Genomic DNA, 21981 nt, shown 5'->3' with positions numbered 1-21981 from the left:
CGTGAATCTACCTGTGTTTATAAGTTGTGCTTTATAAATTAAACTGTCTCGGCTGATCCAGACCCGTACAGAAATGTCAAATCTTTTCCCCTGACCCATACCATATCCTTCCAGCAGGTTTCATGATTATTCATCTGTAGTTTTTGTGTAATCTTGCTTACAGTGAACGTAAGAAAATAACAAACAATCGGGCATTGGGGTTAAACACATGGGCAGAAAATGTCAAGCATTCAATAAAAAATATGTAAATGCTGTAAAGACAAATTCTAATGTAAAATCTAGACGTCTAATGTACTTTCACTACACAATCTCCAAGTGATGTCTTACTGACATTTCTTTTACATGTATGCACATATTTGTATACATATACGTGCATATACAACACATTTTTAAATCAAATTAATAGTAAAAGTTATTTATATATCACTTTATAAAACAGTTACAAGGTGCTTCACAAGTTAAGAACAAAAATTGAAAGCAAACAACAGAAAACAGTGAAAACAAAAAATAAGAAACTGTTTAAAAGCAACTTGGAAATCACAGAGCACAGACATGGGAATTACAAATGTTGCAGAGGAGGAAAGTGTAAAAACAAGATAAAATTATATTTAATTATAAAACGATTAAACTAGTCCGTAGGGTCAGAGGTAGGAGAAAGCACACCTATAAAGAGGTGTCTTCAATGAGAGGTTTAAAAGAGGAGTTTGTCAGACGGATCTCCTACGAGAGATTGTTCTAAATGTAAAGTTGCTTTTCAACACCACATTAAAATGTCATTACCACCAAGTGAAATTCAAAAAGACTGAAAAGCAACAGAGCCACCGCTGCTGCTGGACGAACTGTTAAGTGATACCTGAGATACCTGCGGCAGGGACCTCCGGTGGAAAAAGGTGAGGCGGAGGAGGAGGGGCAGTCGGACACAGCTTTAGCTTCCTGACACTCGAGAACAAAGCCTGTCAGTGTTGTAATCCTCTGATTAAAGACACACAAAGGAGGACACACCCAGCCACTGACAGACACTCACCTGAGATAGTAACACACACTGTTGACCCCCTCAGGTCACAGCCAAAGGGAAGACCACACACACACACACACACACATATAGATATAGATACAAACAAATAATTTTAAGCCTGACAGTTAATATTTTTTTAACGAGTTTAAATAGAGTTCATGAAAGGGAGAGAGCACAGAGGTCATCAACATTCACTATATCTAGTAACAGAAAAAAGACAAATAATACTCAGATGTTTTTAACCAATTTTATTGTCTGATTCATTGATATCATTGTTATATCAGTCATTCATTTACAGCACTAAGGACTCACTGACAGGGCTCATATAAACAAACTGAATCAGCTCATCCTTCCTCTCCTCCCACAGCACCCCAGTAACATTGCTCTCCAGAAAATAGAATTATAATTTACTCTCTAAAATAATAACAGTAATATTACACTTGGAACAATCGAATGTACAATGAGAACTCTGTGTATTCATCATCAAACAATAAAAAATTAAAAAGAGCTATATTCCTCTGGTTGTATTTAACGTGATTGTGCGACAGGGCAAAGACACAACAGTCACAGAGGCTGCGTTTACACACAACACAACATCGGACTCATGATTTGTGCTGTGAGTGGAGTAGATTTCCTGGAGTTAAAATAGAAATATTTGACAGGAGCTGCAGTTTATATGAAACTAACTGGTTTCTGCTCTTATGTGTGTGACACTCAGCTTTTCCAAACAGATTGCGATCATTAAAAACCTTTATTCATGTGGAAATGGAATCACTCTACAGCAATAGATGATTTTAAAACAATAGACATTTTGAGAAATCGATCTCGTTGCTCTTGAGACGAACACTTACATGTCTGTTGACTAATTATAACGCTAGGAGCTTATTGGTTTAGCGTCGATTACCCTAGATGAGCAACATGTATCTACCATCATCTTTACAGTTCATTAATGATGTTTTCCACTGTTATTCAGTGAAAAAGTAGACAGAGAAAATGCAGCGGAAGACAAAGGTAGGAGATGCAACAGTCGCACAATCTGTGTGTTGTTATTTAAACATGTTTCTGTACGGATTACACAACATAGAACATGTTAATTAGTGACCTGTAGAGAAACTGGGGAGTGCATTTTATTGTTTACCAAGTGGAGAAAGCCTTTATGCTAACATAGGCTCTAGCTTCCTTTTTACTGCAGTCACATATTTTTGTGTTATCACCTTACACTCAGTCAGGAAGTGAAAACTTGTGCACGTCTACTCCTTCAATGTCAGTGATTCCCATAGGGAAACCTCCCATGATACTAGTGTAAATACAGTTTACACATACGATTACATGTGATTCAGTTGAAACTGGCGATTACTTGAGCATTTGCTGTTAAAAATCGAATCTTGATTGTGTGTGCATGTAAATGCAGCCCTTCTTTTGGCATTTCAATTTGATTGATGGCTTCTTCCGTGATCATGTGGGTCTCTGCTGTTGTGAGTCAGTCCTACAGTAACAATTCTCTCCAGCCAGAGGTGAATGTGTGTGTGTTTTTGAGTCAACAAGTAGATTTGGCCTATAAAGGATTACATTAATAAAACTATTTAACTGCCCATAAGCAATTTTTGTAAATTTTCTAGATCTTCCCTCAGTGTGTGAAAGGATCATGAAATTGTGTGTGTGAGTGTGTGTGTTTGTTTTGGTACTTAATAACATGTAAACAAAATGTAAACTTTAAGGTTTGCGAATGCTGACAATGTCACAGTAACGAATCTAATTGGAACTTATTTACATCTGTGAACAGGACATAAAACAAACACACGCACAGAATATGCACAGACGTCATGTGGCCGCACATACACAAACATGGGTGTACATGCACAGACACAAACAGGCACACAAAAAGTGCAGACTGACATAAACGAGCAATGTATCGGCACAGACTTACTCCCACACACAAGAGTCACAGCCACAGCAAGGCATTATGGGAAGGGTGGGTAGGGAGAAGCATGTATGAATGTCCATATGTATTATTTGCATTTCTATGTTGTATGTCAGTGTGTTTGTGTGTGTGTGTGTATCTCTGAGGGTATGGCAGTAACACCTTATGCAAGTGTGTGTGTAAGTTGCGTGTGTCTCATAGTGCTCTGGGTATGATGGTGAAGGGCAGAATGGGGCTGCTGGCCTCCAGCTCCAGGGCGGTGAGGAAACACTCAGTGGCAGCCGCAGCGTTTCCCTGAGCCTGCAACACCTCACCCAGACTGTTCCACACATCATGAGCCGTACTGAGGACAGGAGGGGAGGAGAGGAGAGGAGAGGAGAGGAGAGGAGAGGAGAGGAGAGGAGAGGAGAGGAGAGGAGAGGAGAGGAGAGGAGAGGAGAGGAGAGGAGAGGAGAGGAGAGGAGAGGAGAGGAGAGGAAAGACAAAGAGAAGAAAAGAGTAATTGAAATAATGTTATTGCCACAAAATATTCCAATACAATACAAGTAAAGTACATTATGCTGGCATGCGCGCGCACACACACACACACACACACACACACACACACACACACACACACACACACACACACACACACACACACACACACACACACACACACACACACACACACACACACACACACACACACACACACACACACACACACACACACACACACACACACACACACACACACACACACACACACACACACACACACCTGTTGACCTGCACAGCGTCCCTCAGGACTTTCTCAGACAGACTGTAGCGCTGCAGCTGTTGGAGAATCAGACCCTGTGGAGAGGTAGAGACACAGAGACAGTGAATAAAAAAAGAGAGGGAGAGCAAAACAATGAGGGAGAGAGAACATTAAAAGGAAAATAGGCTGTTAGGTTTCATTCTAAATGCTACATTAGTTGTGTGCACAAAAATAGTTTTATCCAATCACTTCATTAAGGGTCAGTGGAGCTCAGTACTGATGCCGACTGGGACTCTTATAACCTACTACTGCATGATAAATGGTTTTGGACGGTCTATGATGTGTCACATCCTCTAAGTGTGTGTGTTACAGGGATAGTTCACAGAAAAATTAAAATTCCCTCTAACTACTGACCACTATGCCGATTGAGGGGTGGGTGAGGTGTTTGAGTCCACAAAACACTTAAGGAGTCTCAGGGGTAAACATCGTTCCAGCCAAATCCAATACTCTCCTCCTCTGGAATGCGTTCACGTTGGCACTCACACACAAGCTCTCGCCCCAGGGGCACATGCATGGCTGCATCCGGTGGCCGACTTGTGGGCTTAAATCACGAAAATGAATGTCGGGGCTTCCAGGCACAGTAGCAGTATAACAACTACGCTTACTAGGTTTTTTTTCTGTTGTTTTATTACATCTGAAGAAGAGGTCACCTTGGCTGAAACACTGTTTACCTCTGAGACTCCAGACGTGTTTTGTGGACTCAAACACTTCACCCCCCCCTCCGCCATCAGCACAGGGGGGGAGGAGATAATAAGTGCTTTTTCATTTTTCGGTGACCTATCCCTTTAAGTTCCGCATACAACTGATTACATGGGTACAAGCCGAGCCATTATTCAAGCCTTCTGCGGCATTCAGCAACTAACGACCAAATGCTTCCTGTTTACATTGGCACACACATTCCCAGAGGTCACGTGATGAGCATTTTCAGCGTTAGTATGGGCAGGGATTAAAACTGACAAAGAGCCACAAACCCTTGTATGGACATTTTAGATGCTTTTTTCCAACTAAAACCTGGTCGTATGGATGTGGCCAGAAAGAGGAGAAAAGAAGGAGGGAGTGTTTTCTCTCTTCACAGAAGGTCTGGCAGGACTCTCCCACGAGACTGTGGCTAATTACATAAAACACACAAACCCTCGGGCTGCTCGACACAGCAGACAGACGCGACAGAATTTGTTATGTTCCCAAGAGACCAAACACAGGACAGAGCCGAAAAGAGAACATCAGAGTCTGAGTGTGTCAGTGTGTGTGTGTGTGTGTGTGTGTGTTGTGTATTACCAGTCTCTGCATGGTCTTGACGTGTGTCGGGTTGATGGACAGGGCCTCCTCATACCAGCGTTTTGCCTCGTCTATGTTGCCCCTCAGCTCGGCTATCTGGCCCCTTGTGTACAGCACATTATGGGATGTGGGGAAGAGGTTGGCGGCTTCCTGCGTGCACGCTGAGGCCTCGGCAGGTTTCGACATGCTGATGTACACCTCGGCTATCGGAAAGAAACAAAGACAGTGAGGGAGACAGTCGAGTGTTTAACTCTGAGTTTAGATAAAGAAACTACATCAATGCAGCAAGTCTCCTTTAGTGTTATTGAATGCGTTTCAAAAGGTTTCAAATGTCTTTTTAGCTAAAAACTTGATATCACTATCATTAAGAATAAAAAACAAAATTGAAATATAACTGGAAGTGTCCATTAAATTAAATTTAGACTGCAATTCCTTTATACTGATGTGAAACAGTACAAGGAGGACGCTGCCACAAAATAAGTAACATTTCTAAACCTGTCAAACTGAGCTGCACGAAAACGATTTTCAGTATCAAGGTAATTCAATGCATGAGCCTTGTATTGCTGTGGTGAACACACAGCGATACCAGCAGTGAGTGAGAGAGGCAGAGGAAATGACTTTGATCTGTGCCTGTTCTGTGCTGCGATTGGAAGATTACATTAGCTGTGTCGCCAGGCTGGAAATGACCACCTCTGCCAGGAAGCGGCTAGAGAGATAACCAGGAGCAACAAAACAAACCTCTGTCTACATGTGTGTGCACGTTTCCTCTAGCTGGTTACGTGCACTTGTAACGTGTGTGTCTGTAAGCATCTGCTGCTGAACTCCAGTGAAAATAGAAACATACTGTTGGATACAATCCTGCAGGCTGATGCCAGAACATTCACTACAACCTCAAGTTTACCGGTTTACAGCAAGCCCAGCTAAATGCTCTTTGTCACTGTGTAATATAAAGATATTTATATACTTTCTCTGCTGCTTAAATGGAGTGAAATATATTCCAAACTTTTTCTGTTGACTGACTTGTCCACAAAGAGACGGGCTTTAAGACATTTTTGGGTTCACAGCTGACAAATGCTACATTAGCCTTCACAGGTCAGTTTCTATGGGTCTGACTTTGTAACTTAACACACCTAAGACCGGTAAAGGTCAACGGATTAGAGACAGTGGAATGTTAAAACTCACAGAAACTATTAGGGCACATTAATTAACCACGTCACCTATTGAATGTTAAGGTAACTTTATAGCACATATTTAAAGGTTATGTTTTATGTGCATACCTGCATGCAGCCAGATCTGAGCCAGGGTCATCCAGGGGTGGAGTGGTCCATGTTTGTGGGCGCTGCTCTGCAGGGAGGAGGCCACCTCAGACAGAGCCTGCTCTACACGACTTGCTGCTATGGAAGTAGCGTGCACCGAACCTGGAGAGAGAGAATCCATTACCAACCAACATACACGCCATCTCCCAAGTACTGACTTACTGCTACGGCAGTGTTAGGATAGCCATGTGCCACGATGCAGGGTTTTAAATCAACTAATCACAGTGGCAGATTTCACACAATTTTTAAAAAAAAAGTTTCATGAAATCTGGACGTTTTTTTTGCAGCCAAAAGCTCAAGACTCCACACTGGCACTACATCTTCTTCAGTCACTTCAGTCCACACCATTCCGCACGTTACACCACACAGTGTTATGGCCCTGGATCAACCAGGTTAGAGTGAATTAATATCCGCACCACCATGCATAAACACTGCATCACTCTGCTGATTAGTAGTTGAAGGAAGAGACTGTGATTTTTCTGCTTCTACGTTCAAGTTGCATCAGATTGTTACAGGGATGCAAAATGGCCTCCGCATTGGACTGCAGATGTGCACTGCAGATCTGTGAAAGCAAAACATGATTTATGGGTGGAAAACTCCTATTATGTGTCCCAAATACTAATATATTTTAAAAAGTTACATATTGCATATACCTGAATATCACTGTATTCATAGGAACCATCCCTGCAGCACAGTTCACTTTGGTGCATTAACAACACAGATCATTGCTTCTAAGAGACTTAAGTGTCAGTGTAGTTATTGTCAGTGTTTTGAACATCCAGAGTGATCTGATCACAAATGGTCAGCGCAGGTAAGGTAAGTTCAGGTCTGAACGCACCCAAATGCCTCCTAAATATGTCCTGAGTTCCACTCACTTAGTCCTCTGACCTGCTAGTTTCATTATGAATAAAATGTATTTTTAATATCCTCAGTGCCCACGATATAAACACCGATCACCACATAATGACTGCATTCATTCAAGCCAAATACTGACATCGGTCACATCTGTAAACTCAGACTGGCTAAAAACAACATTGTTTGGTCTTCTCGGAGACAAATGACGTACGTGATTATTTGCAGAGCGGGAAAGTAAGATCTGATCACAAGTGGTCACAGGAGACACATTCAGGGTTCATTTTGAAACAAGATGTGAGACCACTTGAAATTGCTGGACACTTAAAAGATAGATCAGCAGTGGATTATCTCTTTAAAGTCGTTAGTTAGCTTTCCATGTTTTCATGGAACTAAAACACTGATTTATAAGCTAGATTTATTTTTTTTGTTTAGTTTGCAGATTTCAGATATCAAGAACGGATTAGAGGGAATAGGTAATATATAGATATGCGTTTCTAGCCTGAAACATGGAGCAAATGAAAGGTGACTGGTGGTCACAGAGGGCTGGAATAAAAGCTTTAATCTGATTAAGGAAAGATTTCCTGTCCCCTTCTCTTATTCTGGTTTCACATTGTCTGTCCTGTTTCTCCATTCACTGCATCAATATGGACGGAGCGTCCGTGTGTTCAGGGAGACAAACTACCAACGTGTAAAAGATGAAGGAGATTTGAACATTAAAGCTCTGTGCGTGTGTGTTTGTCTCAAAAGAGGACAAGTGTTTTGCTGATAAGAGGATTTGGGAAAACGACAATACAATGTCTCTCTCTCTCACACACAACACAAACTCATTTGCAGCTGAGTATCCTGAGTTTGAAGGATAGACTACAAGAAACAACGTAGAAGATGGCAGCAGCCAACTTAGTACATCCCATTTAAAGACTTGCATACATACATTGACATAAGATATTAATTGTTCCCTAAATTAACATAATATTGATAGATATCAAAATATTTTTTGCAAAAGGAAATTTTCAACCAGTTTACCCAAAGGCTAATTAAAACTAATATAATAATATGAGGGTTTTCAATGGATACAGTGTTCTTGTCGTGCTTAGAGAGACCTGTATCTCATATAGACAGTAAGATGCAAACCTGACAGTGAAAGCATGAAGTGTTGTTCAGTCGGTGATTAGTCTCCCGAACAGCTGGAGAAAGTGGTTGAAGTGATACTATATGTTTTCTTATGAATTGCTTTCACTGATGCCATTTCTGTTACCCTAGCGTTTAGGTATATTCATCAGCTGCATATTCACACAAAAAAAAAATGGTGAAAAACACCAAATACAGCTGACATACTGTACCATCAACACGACTAAAAGCTCCTCACATCTCCTGTAATGTGCTTGCAGACATCAAGTTAAAGCAGAGGATATATGTACATATTGTCCTTGAACACATATCGTACATTCATCTGAACCGAAACGGGAAAATGGAAAGTCAACAGGGCGGATGGACAGATGGGAAAGGGAAGGTCAGATGGACGTTTGATGGCTACTTACAAACAGAAAACATGGAGGAAAAACCAAGAATGTTAGCGTTGTGAAGGCCGTCTTGAAAAGAAGGAGGGATTGGGGGGAAAAACAGAAAGATGACTGTTAATGATTGAATGAGATGAAGAGTCAGAGAAGAAATATCATTATGTGAAGAAAGAAGATGCTCAGTCCACAGAGGATGATGGTGCAGAAGAGAGAGGAGATTTTTGTTCTTCACGGTCGCCTTTGAAACCACATCAGGAGACACAGGCTCTTTCTACTTCTGTTTTTTGTCAGAATGAAACAAAGTGGGAAATGAAGTGGGAAACGAGACAAATGAATGTTAACTGAAAAATCCTCACAGGAGAAAAATTAAAAATAAAAATAAATCCTGTATGAATCAACCATGGCCATGTTATGTTTGAAGCTGTGTGTGTCAAGTGACAGCGTTCCCCTGAGTTAAGTCACAAAAACATCAAGCAACAGCGGCAGCTCCATCAACCTTCAGCTGCACTCAGATCCACACCCAAAGAAACATGCACAGGTTCATAGCAGGTGAGACAACTACAGTACGTGCGACTATAAAGACCACAACTTCAAGAGTCACCTTGTCTAAGATCTCAGAGAGCTCTAAAGTGATTATTTTAAGAATGTGTTGAGCTTTTGGGTCATCGGCTTGTTGGTCATCTCTATAGTTTAGTGATGAGTGATCTCAAAACGATCGACATATCCCAGCAGAATTGGTCATGTCAGAGCTCTATGTTTAAACTGTGGCAACACTATGAATGTTGTCTTTGAGTTAGAAAATAAGAAATGGAAACTGTGACTCAAGTTTCTTTTTACAAAAAGAGGTTTGATGCTCTATACTTCTATATTTTTCTTGATGTCAAACAAGGTGAATAAAACACCATAAACAAGTTCCACTTACCCACACTGTCAGGTCATCACATCACCATATCTGACCAAAACTCTTTCTGCTCGTGCAATCAATCACCGGCAATTTTGCCTGTGTGTCTTTCAGACCGACTATTACACAACCACCCAGCTCCTCTCTGTAACACCACAACCTAAATGATTTCCGGGGACACACGTCCAAAATCCACTAGTTTGTTTAAATATTGTTGTATTTTTTAAAATCTTATTATTTTTGCTTTGCTACACACAACATCTATTGCACTTTTAAAGTCTCCAGTTTAAGTAGAAAAGGAGCCAGAGCCTTCAGCTATTAAGCTCCTCTCCTGTGAAACCATCTCTCTATGTTTAAGAGGAAGCTTAAGACCGTCCTTTTCGATAAAGCTAGTGTTAGAGCTGGATCAGGTCTGTCTTGTACCGGCTCTTAGTTATGCCTCTATAGGTCTAGATCGTCCATGGACACATGAAACAAGGAACCTCTCTTTTCTCCTCTCCCTCTTCAGCAAATTAATGTATCATCAATAGATATTACTAGGAATGCACTCATTACTAAATGTGAAAACTGACCAACGAGCCAATCTCCCAAAAGTTGATTATTTTTTAGGTCACTCTCCACACCATGCTACAGGGCAACTGGACACAGGGGCAGATTACGGTTGGAGGAAAGATGGCGAAGAGTTGCGTGGTTGCAAAACGAGTGATTCCTGGTCTTGGTGGATGTGGGAAGAAGTGGAGGATGGGGGGGATGAGGTGGAACAGGCGGGAGGAAGGATGGGTTTTTGGGTGGTGGAAGTGGAGGAGTGGGGGGATGATGTGGAACAGGGGGGAGGAAGGATGGGTTTTTGGGTGGTGGAAGTGGAGGAGTGGGGGGATGAGGTGGAACAGGGGGGAGGAAGGACGGGTTTCTGGGTGGTGGAGGAGGCTGGAGGATGAACACAGGGGAGGAAGGTGAGCAAGGGGAGCAAGGAGATGAAGGAAAGAAAGGGGGGAGTAGCGGAGATGAGAAGGTGGAAATGGTGGATGGGGAAGTGGGGGATACTGCTTCAGAACCAGAGTGAGAAGAGGAAGAAGCTGAGAGTAAAACAAAGGAAATAAAACAGCAATGATTGAAATCAAACAAGGAACAGAGAAAAAACTAAAATAAAAACAAATTTTATTCTAGAATTATCTAAAACTTTTTTGACAAATAGTATAATTAAGTTAAATAATAAGAATGATGACGAATAAAAAGAATTAGGAAGAAAACAAAAGGCACGGTTTCACTGGGGATATGTTGAGGTGTGTGTGTGTGGTTGTGTGTGTGTATGTGTGTGTGTGTGTGTGCCTACCAGTCTCAGGGTCACTGAAGTCAGGCAGAGTCATGGCGTTGAGCTGTCGTCTGTCTGCCATGGCTCTATCCAACAAACTGCTGCCGCGCCCTGAATCACTGCCATAAAACATGCATTTATGTCAACAGCGGCACAAATACACACAGACAAATGTGACAAATGAGCCTTTTCTCATTTTTTTTTTTGCTAATTTGCGTTGCTAAGGTCTCCAGTACCAATAAATACTTTGGTTTATTAGCCTCTTCTTGTCCTCTTAGTTACTTTCTGTGAGAAACAGTAGCTAGTTGCACGAACACTTCCTATTCAAAATAACCCTTTATAGTACATCTTTATGAATGTATTACAACTTATTTCAATACAACTAACTCTGAAACATAAACAGTATTCCTCCTGAAAAAAAAAGAACTTGAAAAAAAACCCACACAAAATCTGAAAGAGGAATGACATCAAACCACATTTTTGCATTTTGAGAGTGTGTGCGTACCTGGGGTTGGTAAGGTTGTAAAAGCTCTTCCAGATTTGCAGCATGTGTTTACAGGTGAGCAGAGCTTCCTCTGGTCCTCTGCACATCGACTCAAGTTTCACCTTGGTATACAGTAGACTGAAGGATAAAGCACACGCTTAAATACACAGTAATCTGAAGCTAGCTCTAATGAAACGGAAGTAAATACACGTGTGTGTGATCTCAATGAAGTATAGCACTTGTGTGTAGATCTTACTTGAAGTTCTCCGGATACTCGGACAGGGCCATCTCTATAATATTGAGACCGTCATGGTAGTGTTTTTGAGCAGAGAGCAGCAGGGCCAGCAGATGAAGGGAGTGGACATCATCCCCTTGAAGCTGCAGCGCCTGTCGAACATACCCCAGTGCCTCTGGGATCTACACACACACATATACAGACTAAGGGTTTTACTACAGTTGAGATAAAAAGCATCATGTAAAGAGTCCAGTCTTAAATTCCATGATGCTCCCAACCTTGAGCTTATTCACCTCAAAAATGTCAACATTCATAACAAATGTATCCAGTTTTTACTATGACACAGTGTCTTACCTGTCTGGACACAGCAAGCTGCAGTGCCAAGTAGAAGGCTGCGAGGTGGTCAGTTGGAGACAGACTCTGAGCTCTACACAGAGAGGGAGAGAGAGAGTTTGTGTTCAGACATGCTGAATAAGAAATTAAATAAGTTTATACGAAACTTTAAAGATCCCTGGGGGAAATTGGGTCTTGCAGCAGCAAAATGGTAAAAGGCTAGCAAAAACTGCAAAGTGATATAATATGGAAGAAATCAAACCACAGCACATTGAAATATTTAGAAACAGTTAACAACTACAACACTGACATTTAAACGTTTAGACACAATTAACAACACTATCAGAACATTTTTATGGAAGGACGTAGTCTAAGGACAGAAGTGAGAGCCAATCAATCTTCTTAGTGCGCAGATACAAGCATATTTAGTGTGTCAAAAGATAAAGGGTAGTTCTGATAGGGTTGTGTCTTTATACCAGTCTTCATGTTGTTACAATGGAAAAAAAGCAAAAGCTCCTGTCAAAAATAATTGTGTGGAAAATGGGGGAGTAAAACAGAAAACAGAAAGAGAGCAACATGGCTCAGTCCCAACCTCTGGAAGGCACCCAAAGCTTTCCTCTGGTAGTCCTCCTGCATGCTTCGTAAGGAGGCTAAAGAGACGCAGACACAGAGACAGACAAAACAATCAAAACATCCACAAAACAGGAAACGCATTTCTATTGCATTTCTTTTGAAAAAAAAAACAACAAAGTGCTTCACTTAAGTAAGATTCTAATCCTTTCCAATCAATGTACAATAACACGTAAACCCAAATAAAAGTCAGACTTACCATCAGTGGCTTTAAGGCTGTAAACCAGCCCAATGGCCAAGAAGCCTTTGGCTCTGAACTCAGCCGCTTTGTCCCCCATGTCTATCACCATCTTAGCAAAGCACTCACCGTCATCCAGCTGAATTGTTTGAGTAGAAATATAATAAAGAGAGAAAAAGGGAAGGGGAGTTGGCGATAAAATAAAAATGATTTTAGAAAACGTAGAGGATTGAACATAGAAAAGTTACAAACACAGAAATATAGCGTGAGAAGACTTTACCACAAGTCTCTAAAATAACTGAGATGCTTTATAAATCAGCACTGTTTGAGTTCATGTCTGTAGAATGGCAATTACCCAGTGCAGGGCTCCGATACACAGTTTGACAGCCAGCAGAGGGATGGTGGGGTCGTCAGGCTTCAGACGAATGCACTCCTTAAGGACCTTAACAGCACGAGCAGATTTGCCAGCTGCCATTAGTGACAAGGCGAGCTGGTACCACAAATGGAATTCTTCAAAGGCAAACTTCATGGCCCTCTCCAAACACTGGACAGATGGGACAAAGGACACATTTCATTAGAATCATTAGGGTACATCAATTTTAGTTACCTCCTAACTCCACAATCTTCTTCTGAGTTTTTTTTTTTTAAATTGAACATTTTGGACACTTCATAGGATCACTTCTGGTTTGGCAATTTGTATTCATAGTTACCACAATGTTCGTTTTGTTGCTGCAAAGCATATGTTGAGCTGACTTAAAGAGCTTTTATTTTGAAAAGTTGTGAACTCTGGTCTAAAGATTATGTTGATTGCTTTACAGAAATCTGAAATAACTAACATGCAATGTAAAATAAAAAAACATTGTCGATGAAATCTTCACTGCATATAAACTGGGTAGGATGAACACAAAAAAGTCTAACTTCACTCTACACCACAGACTGTTAGTAAAAAGCTCTGCACACAACATCCAGCACACAAGCAATTAAAAGTGACATTATATTGTAAAACTGTTACAGGAGGACTCACTAATGACAAGGAATCATTGTGAAGCAGCTCTGCAACATTAACACAAGCCAAGAGAACAGACAGGTTTAGAACGGGGACTGGCCTAGTCATCACCAGCACTTTAAAGCCTATTCGATTTTAGTAAGACATTGATGTGAAAATCAATTTAGGTGTACAATAGGTGTCTGGGCCTAGAACACTTTTAATTAACACTGGGATGGTAATATTACTCACCTCTGACAGCATCTCATACTGCCCCCTCCTCCCCAGAGCTATAGTCAGCAGGTCGTACACCACAGACGCCGACTGTAGGCTGATGATACGATCATTGTTGTGTTCAGGAATTCTGCTCAAGACGGCATCACGGTTAGCCTGAAACACAAATTCACAAAAGGATAGATATTAGTTTATAGTTGTTAAAACAGCACTTTGTGAATGTTCTCTAAACCAGTAGAGGATCCGATGTTTTAAGGCTAGTGTGATTTTCCACTGGGTGTTTGTGTCTCACCATGGACTCACTGATGAGCAGCAGCAGCAATGCTTCTTCTGTATTCTCCTGAGGGCAAAACAAACTGAGAGAGAGAAAAGCACCACGTGTTAGAATGATGGAGTCAGAAATGGCAAGAGCTGCTAAGCAACCTGCAGTTTTGTGTTCCTAAATATTAATGTTGGTTTGACATGTCACTTGTGTTATTCAAGTTTATACAAGAGTTATAGTATAATTTTTATCTTGTATTTGTTAATATTTAGTTATATTCTGCTTTAGGTACTAATTTTAAGGCGTATCGTTTACGACATTTGCATAGTGTTAGTGCACATGCGTAGCTAGATATTTTTTGTGCGAAGTCTGTGGAGGAGAGTTTTTGACTGTGACACGCATGAAACGTGCAACCTGCAAATGGCAGTGTGAATCAAACAGTGGAAAAGTAACAGATATTTGGACTTTATGTATCACCAGGCCGGTGATGGACCGAGCCAAGGTGTTTGGATAAGTGTTTTGCTTGAACCCCTTAAATAAACCATCCTAGTTTTTTCCTTGCCTCTGGTTGAAGTGTGTTTACATTGGGTTTTCACAACAAGGCCAGAAGTATTTCAGTCGGACACATGTCAAACTTAGTAATCACTCAGCAGGCTAACATTAAGTGGCCTATTGGCACGTGGAACAAAGTAAAACGGCCACTACAGACATTAAGAGAAAGTGGGAGAATGAAGTGAAAAGTGATGGAGAAGATGCACAGAGTTACCGGTGAATATTCCACTGGCAACAGATTTAATTTTAGAACCATGTTGGCGATTCTTCTCCATTCTCCAAGTTTAGCATCAAGAAAAACATTATCACTTACTTCTCTCCCGAGTACACTCGTGGGCGTCGGCTTAGGTTGTAGTTCTTGCTGTGAGTGTGTCCTTGCCGCGTTGGATCGTCCAATGGTGACACCGTGGGCGGGTCTTCCAGAGGGGACCAGTAACTCTGTTCACACATTCCTCTGAGCAAGATCTCTGCAAGCTGTCTGGCTATGGTCTGCATGCACACATATTCATACACATTAGTCAAAAGATACTTTGGCACCTCCATAGCAGCAATCTGTTAACTTGGCGCTAACTTTACTTCGTTTTACCACTGGGATCTGCAGTCTTCTGTTATCATGTAATACAAAAATCGAATAAATTCTAAGTGAAATAAATAAGTAACCTCCCCACACATCACTCACCATGCGCAGGTTCTGTGTGGTTCTGGTCTCAACAGCCCGAAGAATCTCTCGAAACCGGCCAACACCTTTTGTGAGGTTGCTATGGCAATATAGACAGGAAACAGGAAAAAAAAACACTTGTCAGAATCTGCAGTTATGATAGTACAAGATATTTCAAATTGCACAACACACTATGTCCAAAATCTTTTTTGACTCTTTTCAAGTGTTTGTGTGAGTCACTGACTGGGAATATTTAGTATCATCAATAGCAGATGTTTCTAGTTAATAGTTTTCACTATGATGTCCAAAGTTGATGTTGTAAAGCTAAACAAAGTACATCCTGAATATTGCCTTCCACGTCTCAGGACTTTGGTTCTTGAAGTTTGTTCATATATTGTAAACATTTCACGCTGATGGCTTCAAACAAGAACACATTTTATAGATAAAACTCAGAAATGGAGTAAGACGATATCAGTAAAGAAAATCATTTACTTTTTCTAAATTTAAAGCCATCACTTGAGAGGCTTCAATAAGGAAGATTCTATATCTTATCCCAGAATTGAATTTAGATTTAATTTAATTTTCTTTTTGGTTCCTTCTTTCTTCCACGGAGATGGGAGTGAATCCATTGCAAAATATTCAAGACATATGCAGAATTCCCCCAGCCCAATCTTTTCTTTAGCAGTTGCAACAGTCATGCTGTACTTAAAACAACAAAAGTGTGGGAACTACTTTCAGCTGCACTGAGATTGTTATTTAACTGTCTTCACGCTTTTAACCACATGTCAGAAGCATTATAACACCATCTTTGCAAAGTGGGTGGAAAGTGCCCACAAGGGTTTTTCTTAGTGCCTGTTTGGACAACTGACGTCCTTTCTAAATAAGAAAACAGGTCAACATTTAAGAGCAGGGTAAATAAAGGTAAAAAATCTTTGTTATGCTTTCTCACATTTATCTGCCTCTTATATTTATCTACCACCATCTGTTTCCCTTGCTCACCCATTCTTGAAGTGGATGACGTGGGCCCTCTGCAGGCCAGTCTCCAGGAAGTAGCCCAGCTCCTGGTCCTGGGCCGTCGGCCCGGGTTTCGGGCTGCGATTCTGAATCCCTGCTGACAAGGCCTGCAGAAAAACACACACAGGGGTAAGGAGAGATGGATTTAAATATTTTGTAGTTTATGTTTAATTATTCCTCCCGTACACAATATTGAATTTAACCAGATATTCATTGCATTTTTCTAATTATACCTTATATCACATCCCTACTATCACACCTTCTGTTAGATGAGTTTATGGGATATATCTCACATGACTTTAAATATAATGTTGAAGTTTGGAATCTTTAATTTGTATCCCCCCATTTTTTATTATATTGTACTTTTGCTTGCCAGCTTAGTCTGTGTCCCAAGAGACAGTCTCCAAATAAAGAAAGAGATTTGTTTGCCAGTTGGTTGTCATGGGTGGTAATGCATTAGTCAAACTTCCATGCTGTTGGTGGTGCAATATTCATCACACACCCTCAGGGAAGCACAGACACACACACACACACACACAGACACCTTTTCAGCCTCCTGCAGGTACAGAAGAGCGATGTCTCCAGACTTTTCATAGCATGTGATGATTTCTTGGTCTCTGTCTGTTGTGCTCCTATTAGACGATGGAGAGCCAGTGTTCTTGTTGGACAGAGACGGAGAAGAAACTGGGACCTTCTCTAGACACAGTCCTAAGGGGTGAAGATGAGTGAGTGATCAATTGGACAGGAAAAGAAACAAAATGTGACAAAGGCCATGAGTCAATTATCAGTGTGGTATTTTTTTGTTGCGTGTCAAAGCAATTTTTAATGGACTTTTTTGGTGTCGTTTTTGACACTGGGATGATCATCTCTCCCTACTGATGTTTTCAAAACCGTCTGCCTTGAGCCATGAAATATAATATACGTTTATAGTCACACATTGATTAAATACCAATCTTGAATCTACGTTATATTGTGTTTCACAAGCAAATTAAAGAATTAAATGGCAATAAAACAGGGAAATATCAACAAGATAAATATTATTATTGATATAATAACTCCATATGTTAAACTACAGCTGTTGATCAGCAGTGAGACTATGACATCACGTGGAGAGAAGTGGTATTGCAGACATTAATGTAGATTAGACTGGGGTGACGTTGAGGACATTTGACATAGATAACTGGCTGTAGCTGTGTGTGTGTGTGTGTGTGTGTGTGTGTGTGTGTGTGTGTGTGTGTGTGTGTGTGTGCGTGCGTACAGACCTTTAGTAGCATAAGCCTCTGCTATCATGGAAAGTCTATACACAGGGGCTCCCCCCAGCTGCATGTCGTCCATATATACTCTGCTGTAGTGACCTGTCAAAACAAATGTATTGTATAATGTATTAGAAAATAAATTTATTGATTTGATATAGCAATATTTCATATATACAATTAATTACAGTTTTTCAATAAATTAAAGAAAAGGAATCGAAACAAAAATAAAAAGTGTGTAATAGTCTTTTGCTCATTTGTGTTATCTGCACATCACAATATATCCTTATACTAATGTACAAACGTTTTTTCTACTTGCTCTTGCAATCATCCTGTGCAATTGCACTTCACTTTATAACTTTTCTATTCAAACTACTTCTACAGGGAAAGGTGTATGTTATGTACATGTCTGCATTTTATACTTAATTGTTCATCTTTATTCTATGGCCTTATACATTTAATTTATCTCGTCTACCTCATTCTGACTTGCCTGCTGCTGGAACTACTGACTCTCCCTGGTGTGTGGATCAATAAAGTTTTATCTTATCTTATCTATACATGTATGTTTTAATGGTTAGTGGTCATTTTTGTATAAATGTATAATGTATAATGTATGAATATTACACATTGATACATGTGGCTCTCTTTGAGGCTGTCACACCTTGTTAAGCCCTATGAGGCAAACTGTCATTTGTGAATATGGGCTATACAAATAATTGATTGATTGATTGTAATAGTGTGTATTACCTAAAGCGTCTCTGTATTCTCCTTCAACATAGCAGAGTTTAGCCATCAGCACGCTAGCCTCCTGGAGGTAGTCGGCCTGTAGAACAAAGAATGGGAAGTGTTTTTATCAAATTAGAGGAAAGCACATCTTCACTAAAGAGCATGCTCCATACATCCATGTTGAAACCCCTCCACCCACCAACACACAGAACAGGAAGTTAACAATTCTAAGTTCATATGTTCAAACCTGGTATTAAAATGTGTCCTAAATTTGCTCCTGTGATTATTTGTGATTGAAGCACTACTTCCCCACTTTATATGCCATAGACCAAACTATGTATGGGTGTTTAACAGATGTGACTGATGCGTGCATCAATGTGTGAGTGCGAGTCAGGACGGGCTGAGATAATCAATGCAGCTCTCTCAGGGAATTACATTTTACCCAGTGTTGATATTGTGGCAGTAACCTCGTCAGTGTTGATATTGTGGCAGGAACCTCGTCAGTGTTGATATTGTGGCAGGAACCTCAAAACAAAGTTTTTTTAATGTATGGAGACTGAATGGGTAAAATTAAGTTGTGTTCATCTTCTGAGCAGACTTTCTGTATGTTGGCGGAGTGATCAGATCTGGTTAATGTTCCACTCAAAGCTAAGGATTTTCCAGAGAAAACATAATGAACTGGGTTTCCATCTTTAACTGAAGTTGAAACACATGATGCAATAGAGACAGATATATATAATGTCATCTTAGCATGAATCCCACCAAAAACATCCGATCTAACTGCACAATATTTCAAACATAGAATTGGAGATACCATACAAAATCTGAAAATAAATAAATGAGGAACAAGAACTAAGAAAACGTATTTCCTATGTGACTACAAAAAACAAACTAATTCATTCAGCTGTCAGTCATCAATCAGTCGATCATTGGTTACCTTGAGGTTCCCTCTGTCCAGAGCAGCAGTGAGGTGTTTCCTGACCTCCACCAGTTTTGGTCGTGGGCCCCGGGGACTGGATCCCTGTTTGATGGGATTCTCCTTCAAGTACGTCTGAAGCTTGCATTCTCCCAGCAACAGCTCCCCAAGGTCATCTACAAATAAACATCAAGAAATACCCAACAAGTGTAAAAAACATTAAATCCTGCACCATTGTTACAGACGTGACATAAATAAAGTAGGGTTCAGTCTAGAGAAAACATCCTGTCAGTCATTTAAGGACCATATATGGCTAATCAAGGATTACTGAATAAGTTTTTAAGGTCAGTCTAATGCCAAACTAGGATCCATCTAAAATTAATTGATATGCTTGATTGAGACTGTAGGAAAAACATCAACAAACACTGTTTTACTGGCACACATACAGGCCAGAATTATGAATAGTCACGAGCTCCAAAATCATGTGTGATTGTGTGTTTAGCAGATCAAATGGTGAACTGACCACTAATCGTCTTATTCAACACTGAAAACTGATCCCAGTCAGTAAGCAGAGCTAATAGCGCTCATATGCCAAAGTACAGTCATGCTGACATTCCACAATGGCAGCATTTTCCACAACAGTCAGGAATCTACTGTGATTTTCACATCTACTAAAACAAAAAAGTAGCAGGTGGTTGTGTTTGCTATTACTAAACATGAAACTAATCAGTTTTAGTGTATGTTATGATCTCATTTATTCAGCGCAACAATCGTGTATCTTAAATCAGGAGACTTGAAACTTTCACAAACAAAAGCTTTTGGAATATTTTTCTGTTTAAAACTACATTAAGTTTTCTTCAGCCTCTAAACAGGGGCTGCGAGCCTTGGGCCAGATACTGTAGCCACGTGTGCCTGTGACGGCTGTGTATGATTGATTGCACTGTGTGTGTGTGTGTGTGTGTGTGTGTGTGTGTGTGTGTGTGTGTGTGTGTGTGTGTGTGTGTGTGTGTGTGTGTGTGTGTGTGTGTGTGTGTGGATGGCAAAACCCTACTGTAAAGAGCTTTGAGGTGTCAATATATGACTTTTACAGCAATTGGGGTTTCGCTCTTGATACCGATTAGTAATGACTATATTACACTGATATACATGGATCTTGTCAGGGACCTAATAGGAAATATGAATCACCCGTAAAGTGTTTAAGTCAGTGAAATTCATTAACTACCAAGAGCAGGCTGTATATAAGACAGTTTACAGTATATAAAAGGAGTAAAGTATCTCCTGTGTGGCAGATATTTGAAAGTCTATTGATCAAGAAGTTTAAATTTAAATGTAAAAGTGATGAGCATATATTAGAAGTACAAACGCCAGATCAGTCCAAGTAGGATGTGATATGGAAAATATAGATGTGAATAAAGCACAGTGCGGAGTATTAATAATAGTTTACTGTACTGTCAGTGGTGCAGTTTAGCATCATTACCCTGCAGTTTGACAGCTAGCATGTAGCCATCACGCAGCTTAGCCACATAGCAGAGCTAGCTGTGATCCATTACAGTACATCAGATGTCATTTGACTTTATTCCAAAGCGACTACCAATGTGTGCATTCAACATCTATGAGCCTGTACACTCAGCTGGTGCCAGTGGACTTCCTCCTGGTGGGAGAGCTGGACCACTGACCTGAGCTGTCTGTCAGACCACTGCAGCTCAGACAGCTGAATCCATCCCTTTTTAAAAATCAAACTAGCATTATGTCAGTGTGGACAGAGCTAAAACCTCCAGTGTAAATTAACCAATAGTGACATTTGCTAGCTAACTGGCTCTGAGCAGTGCTGGAGAAACTCCCATCACCTGTCCGGAAGTAGAGGACATGAGCGCAGGGACAAGGCCCAGTCCCCGAACCAGCAGTTTCTCACCGTTTGATATGAGCTTGGCCGAGAGCTGCCGCACCAGCTCCGGGATCTTGTCCCATTGTCCCTCGGAGCGGCACCGCTCGATCTCCGTCTCCAGGCGGGAGCCAGACTTCCTCGCTGTCATTGTCGTGATCTCGGTGGACTGGACCAAAACACCGGAGAGGATCCTGCCCCACTGCAGTAAAGCTAACCGTATCTTCCGGCTAGTACTTTCGAAATAAAGCAGAGGTTGCCAGTGGTTAAAAACAAAATGACAGTAGCAGCTGTTGTCATAAAAGTCTGATTGAACTGTTTTATCCCAGAGAGAGAGAGAGAGAGAGAGAGAGAAAACATGCAAAAGCATTCTGGACAATGATTCTAAGGCAAAGCAGTGAGCAGAAGTCAAGTGGTTAAACAGATAATCCAGATACAGTCCAGACTATTTTGGACTGTTTCACATTTTCATTACTTACAATTGGATTTAAAATAATGGACACATTTAAAATAATGGACACCACATATGATTCATGATCCGTTTTGGTTTGAGCATCTTTGTACTCTGCACCAGTGCATTATTGTCCTCTGGTTATAATTAGTAGTTAATTGTTTCGTATCCACTCATATTGTTTCCCGTTGCACTTCTTTATTGTACAGTTTATCTGTACTGCACATAATGGTCAACTTTATTTAGCTAGTCTGGTGTTAACTGTGTGTCTATT

General features: G+C 40.6%; 1 protein-coding gene across 1 annotated transcript; it reads right to left on the bottom strand.

Annotated features, from left to right (window-relative positions):
* Nucleotides 1-1747: 1747 nt before the first annotated feature.
* ttc7b (tetratricopeptide repeat domain 7B) lies at nt 1748-21445 on the bottom strand. Its single transcript, XM_061083204.1, has 21 exons — nt 21287-21445; nt 19396-19550; nt 18480-18555; nt 17742-17834; nt 17024-17187; nt 16465-16586; nt 15487-15565; nt 15121-15296; nt 14286-14349; nt 14012-14149; nt 13130-13318; nt 12796-12913; nt 12559-12616; nt 11988-12060; nt 11655-11815; nt 11420-11536; nt 10936-11033; nt 6291-6431; nt 5014-5216; nt 3700-3773; nt 1748-3279 (listed from the first exon to the last, which is right to left on the bottom strand). Exons 1-21 carry the CDS (start codon nt 21405-21407, stop codon nt 3132-3134), a joined length of 2568 nt encoding a protein of 855 aa, XP_060939187.1. The 5' UTR covers nt 21408-21445; the 3' UTR covers nt 1748-3131.
* Between the last annotated feature and the right edge of the window lie 536 nt (nt 21446-21981).

This window comes from Limanda limanda, chromosome 12 (assembly GCF_963576545.1).
Source record: "Limanda limanda chromosome 12, fLimLim1.1, whole genome shotgun sequence".
Lineage (NCBI taxonomy): Eukaryota > Metazoa > Chordata > Actinopteri > Pleuronectiformes > Pleuronectidae > Limanda > Limanda limanda.
This window is presented reverse-complemented; position numbering and strand designations above follow the sequence as displayed.

Bases quoted from the DNA above. Each gene is read 5' to 3' on its own strand.
- ttc7b (XM_061083204.1), bottom strand. From the start codon at position 21,407: ATGACAGCGAGGAAGTCTGGCTCCCGCCTGGAGACGGAGATCGAGCGG. The intron at 6,432-10,935 runs GTAGGCACACAC...CTCTCTCTCCAG, and splicing joins CTTCAGTGACCCTGAGACTG to GTTCGGTGCACGCTACTTCC. The intron at 3,280-3,699 runs GTGTGTGTGTGT...TCCTGTCCTCAG, and splicing joins GACGCTGTGCAGGTCAACAG to TACGGCTCATGATGTGTGGA.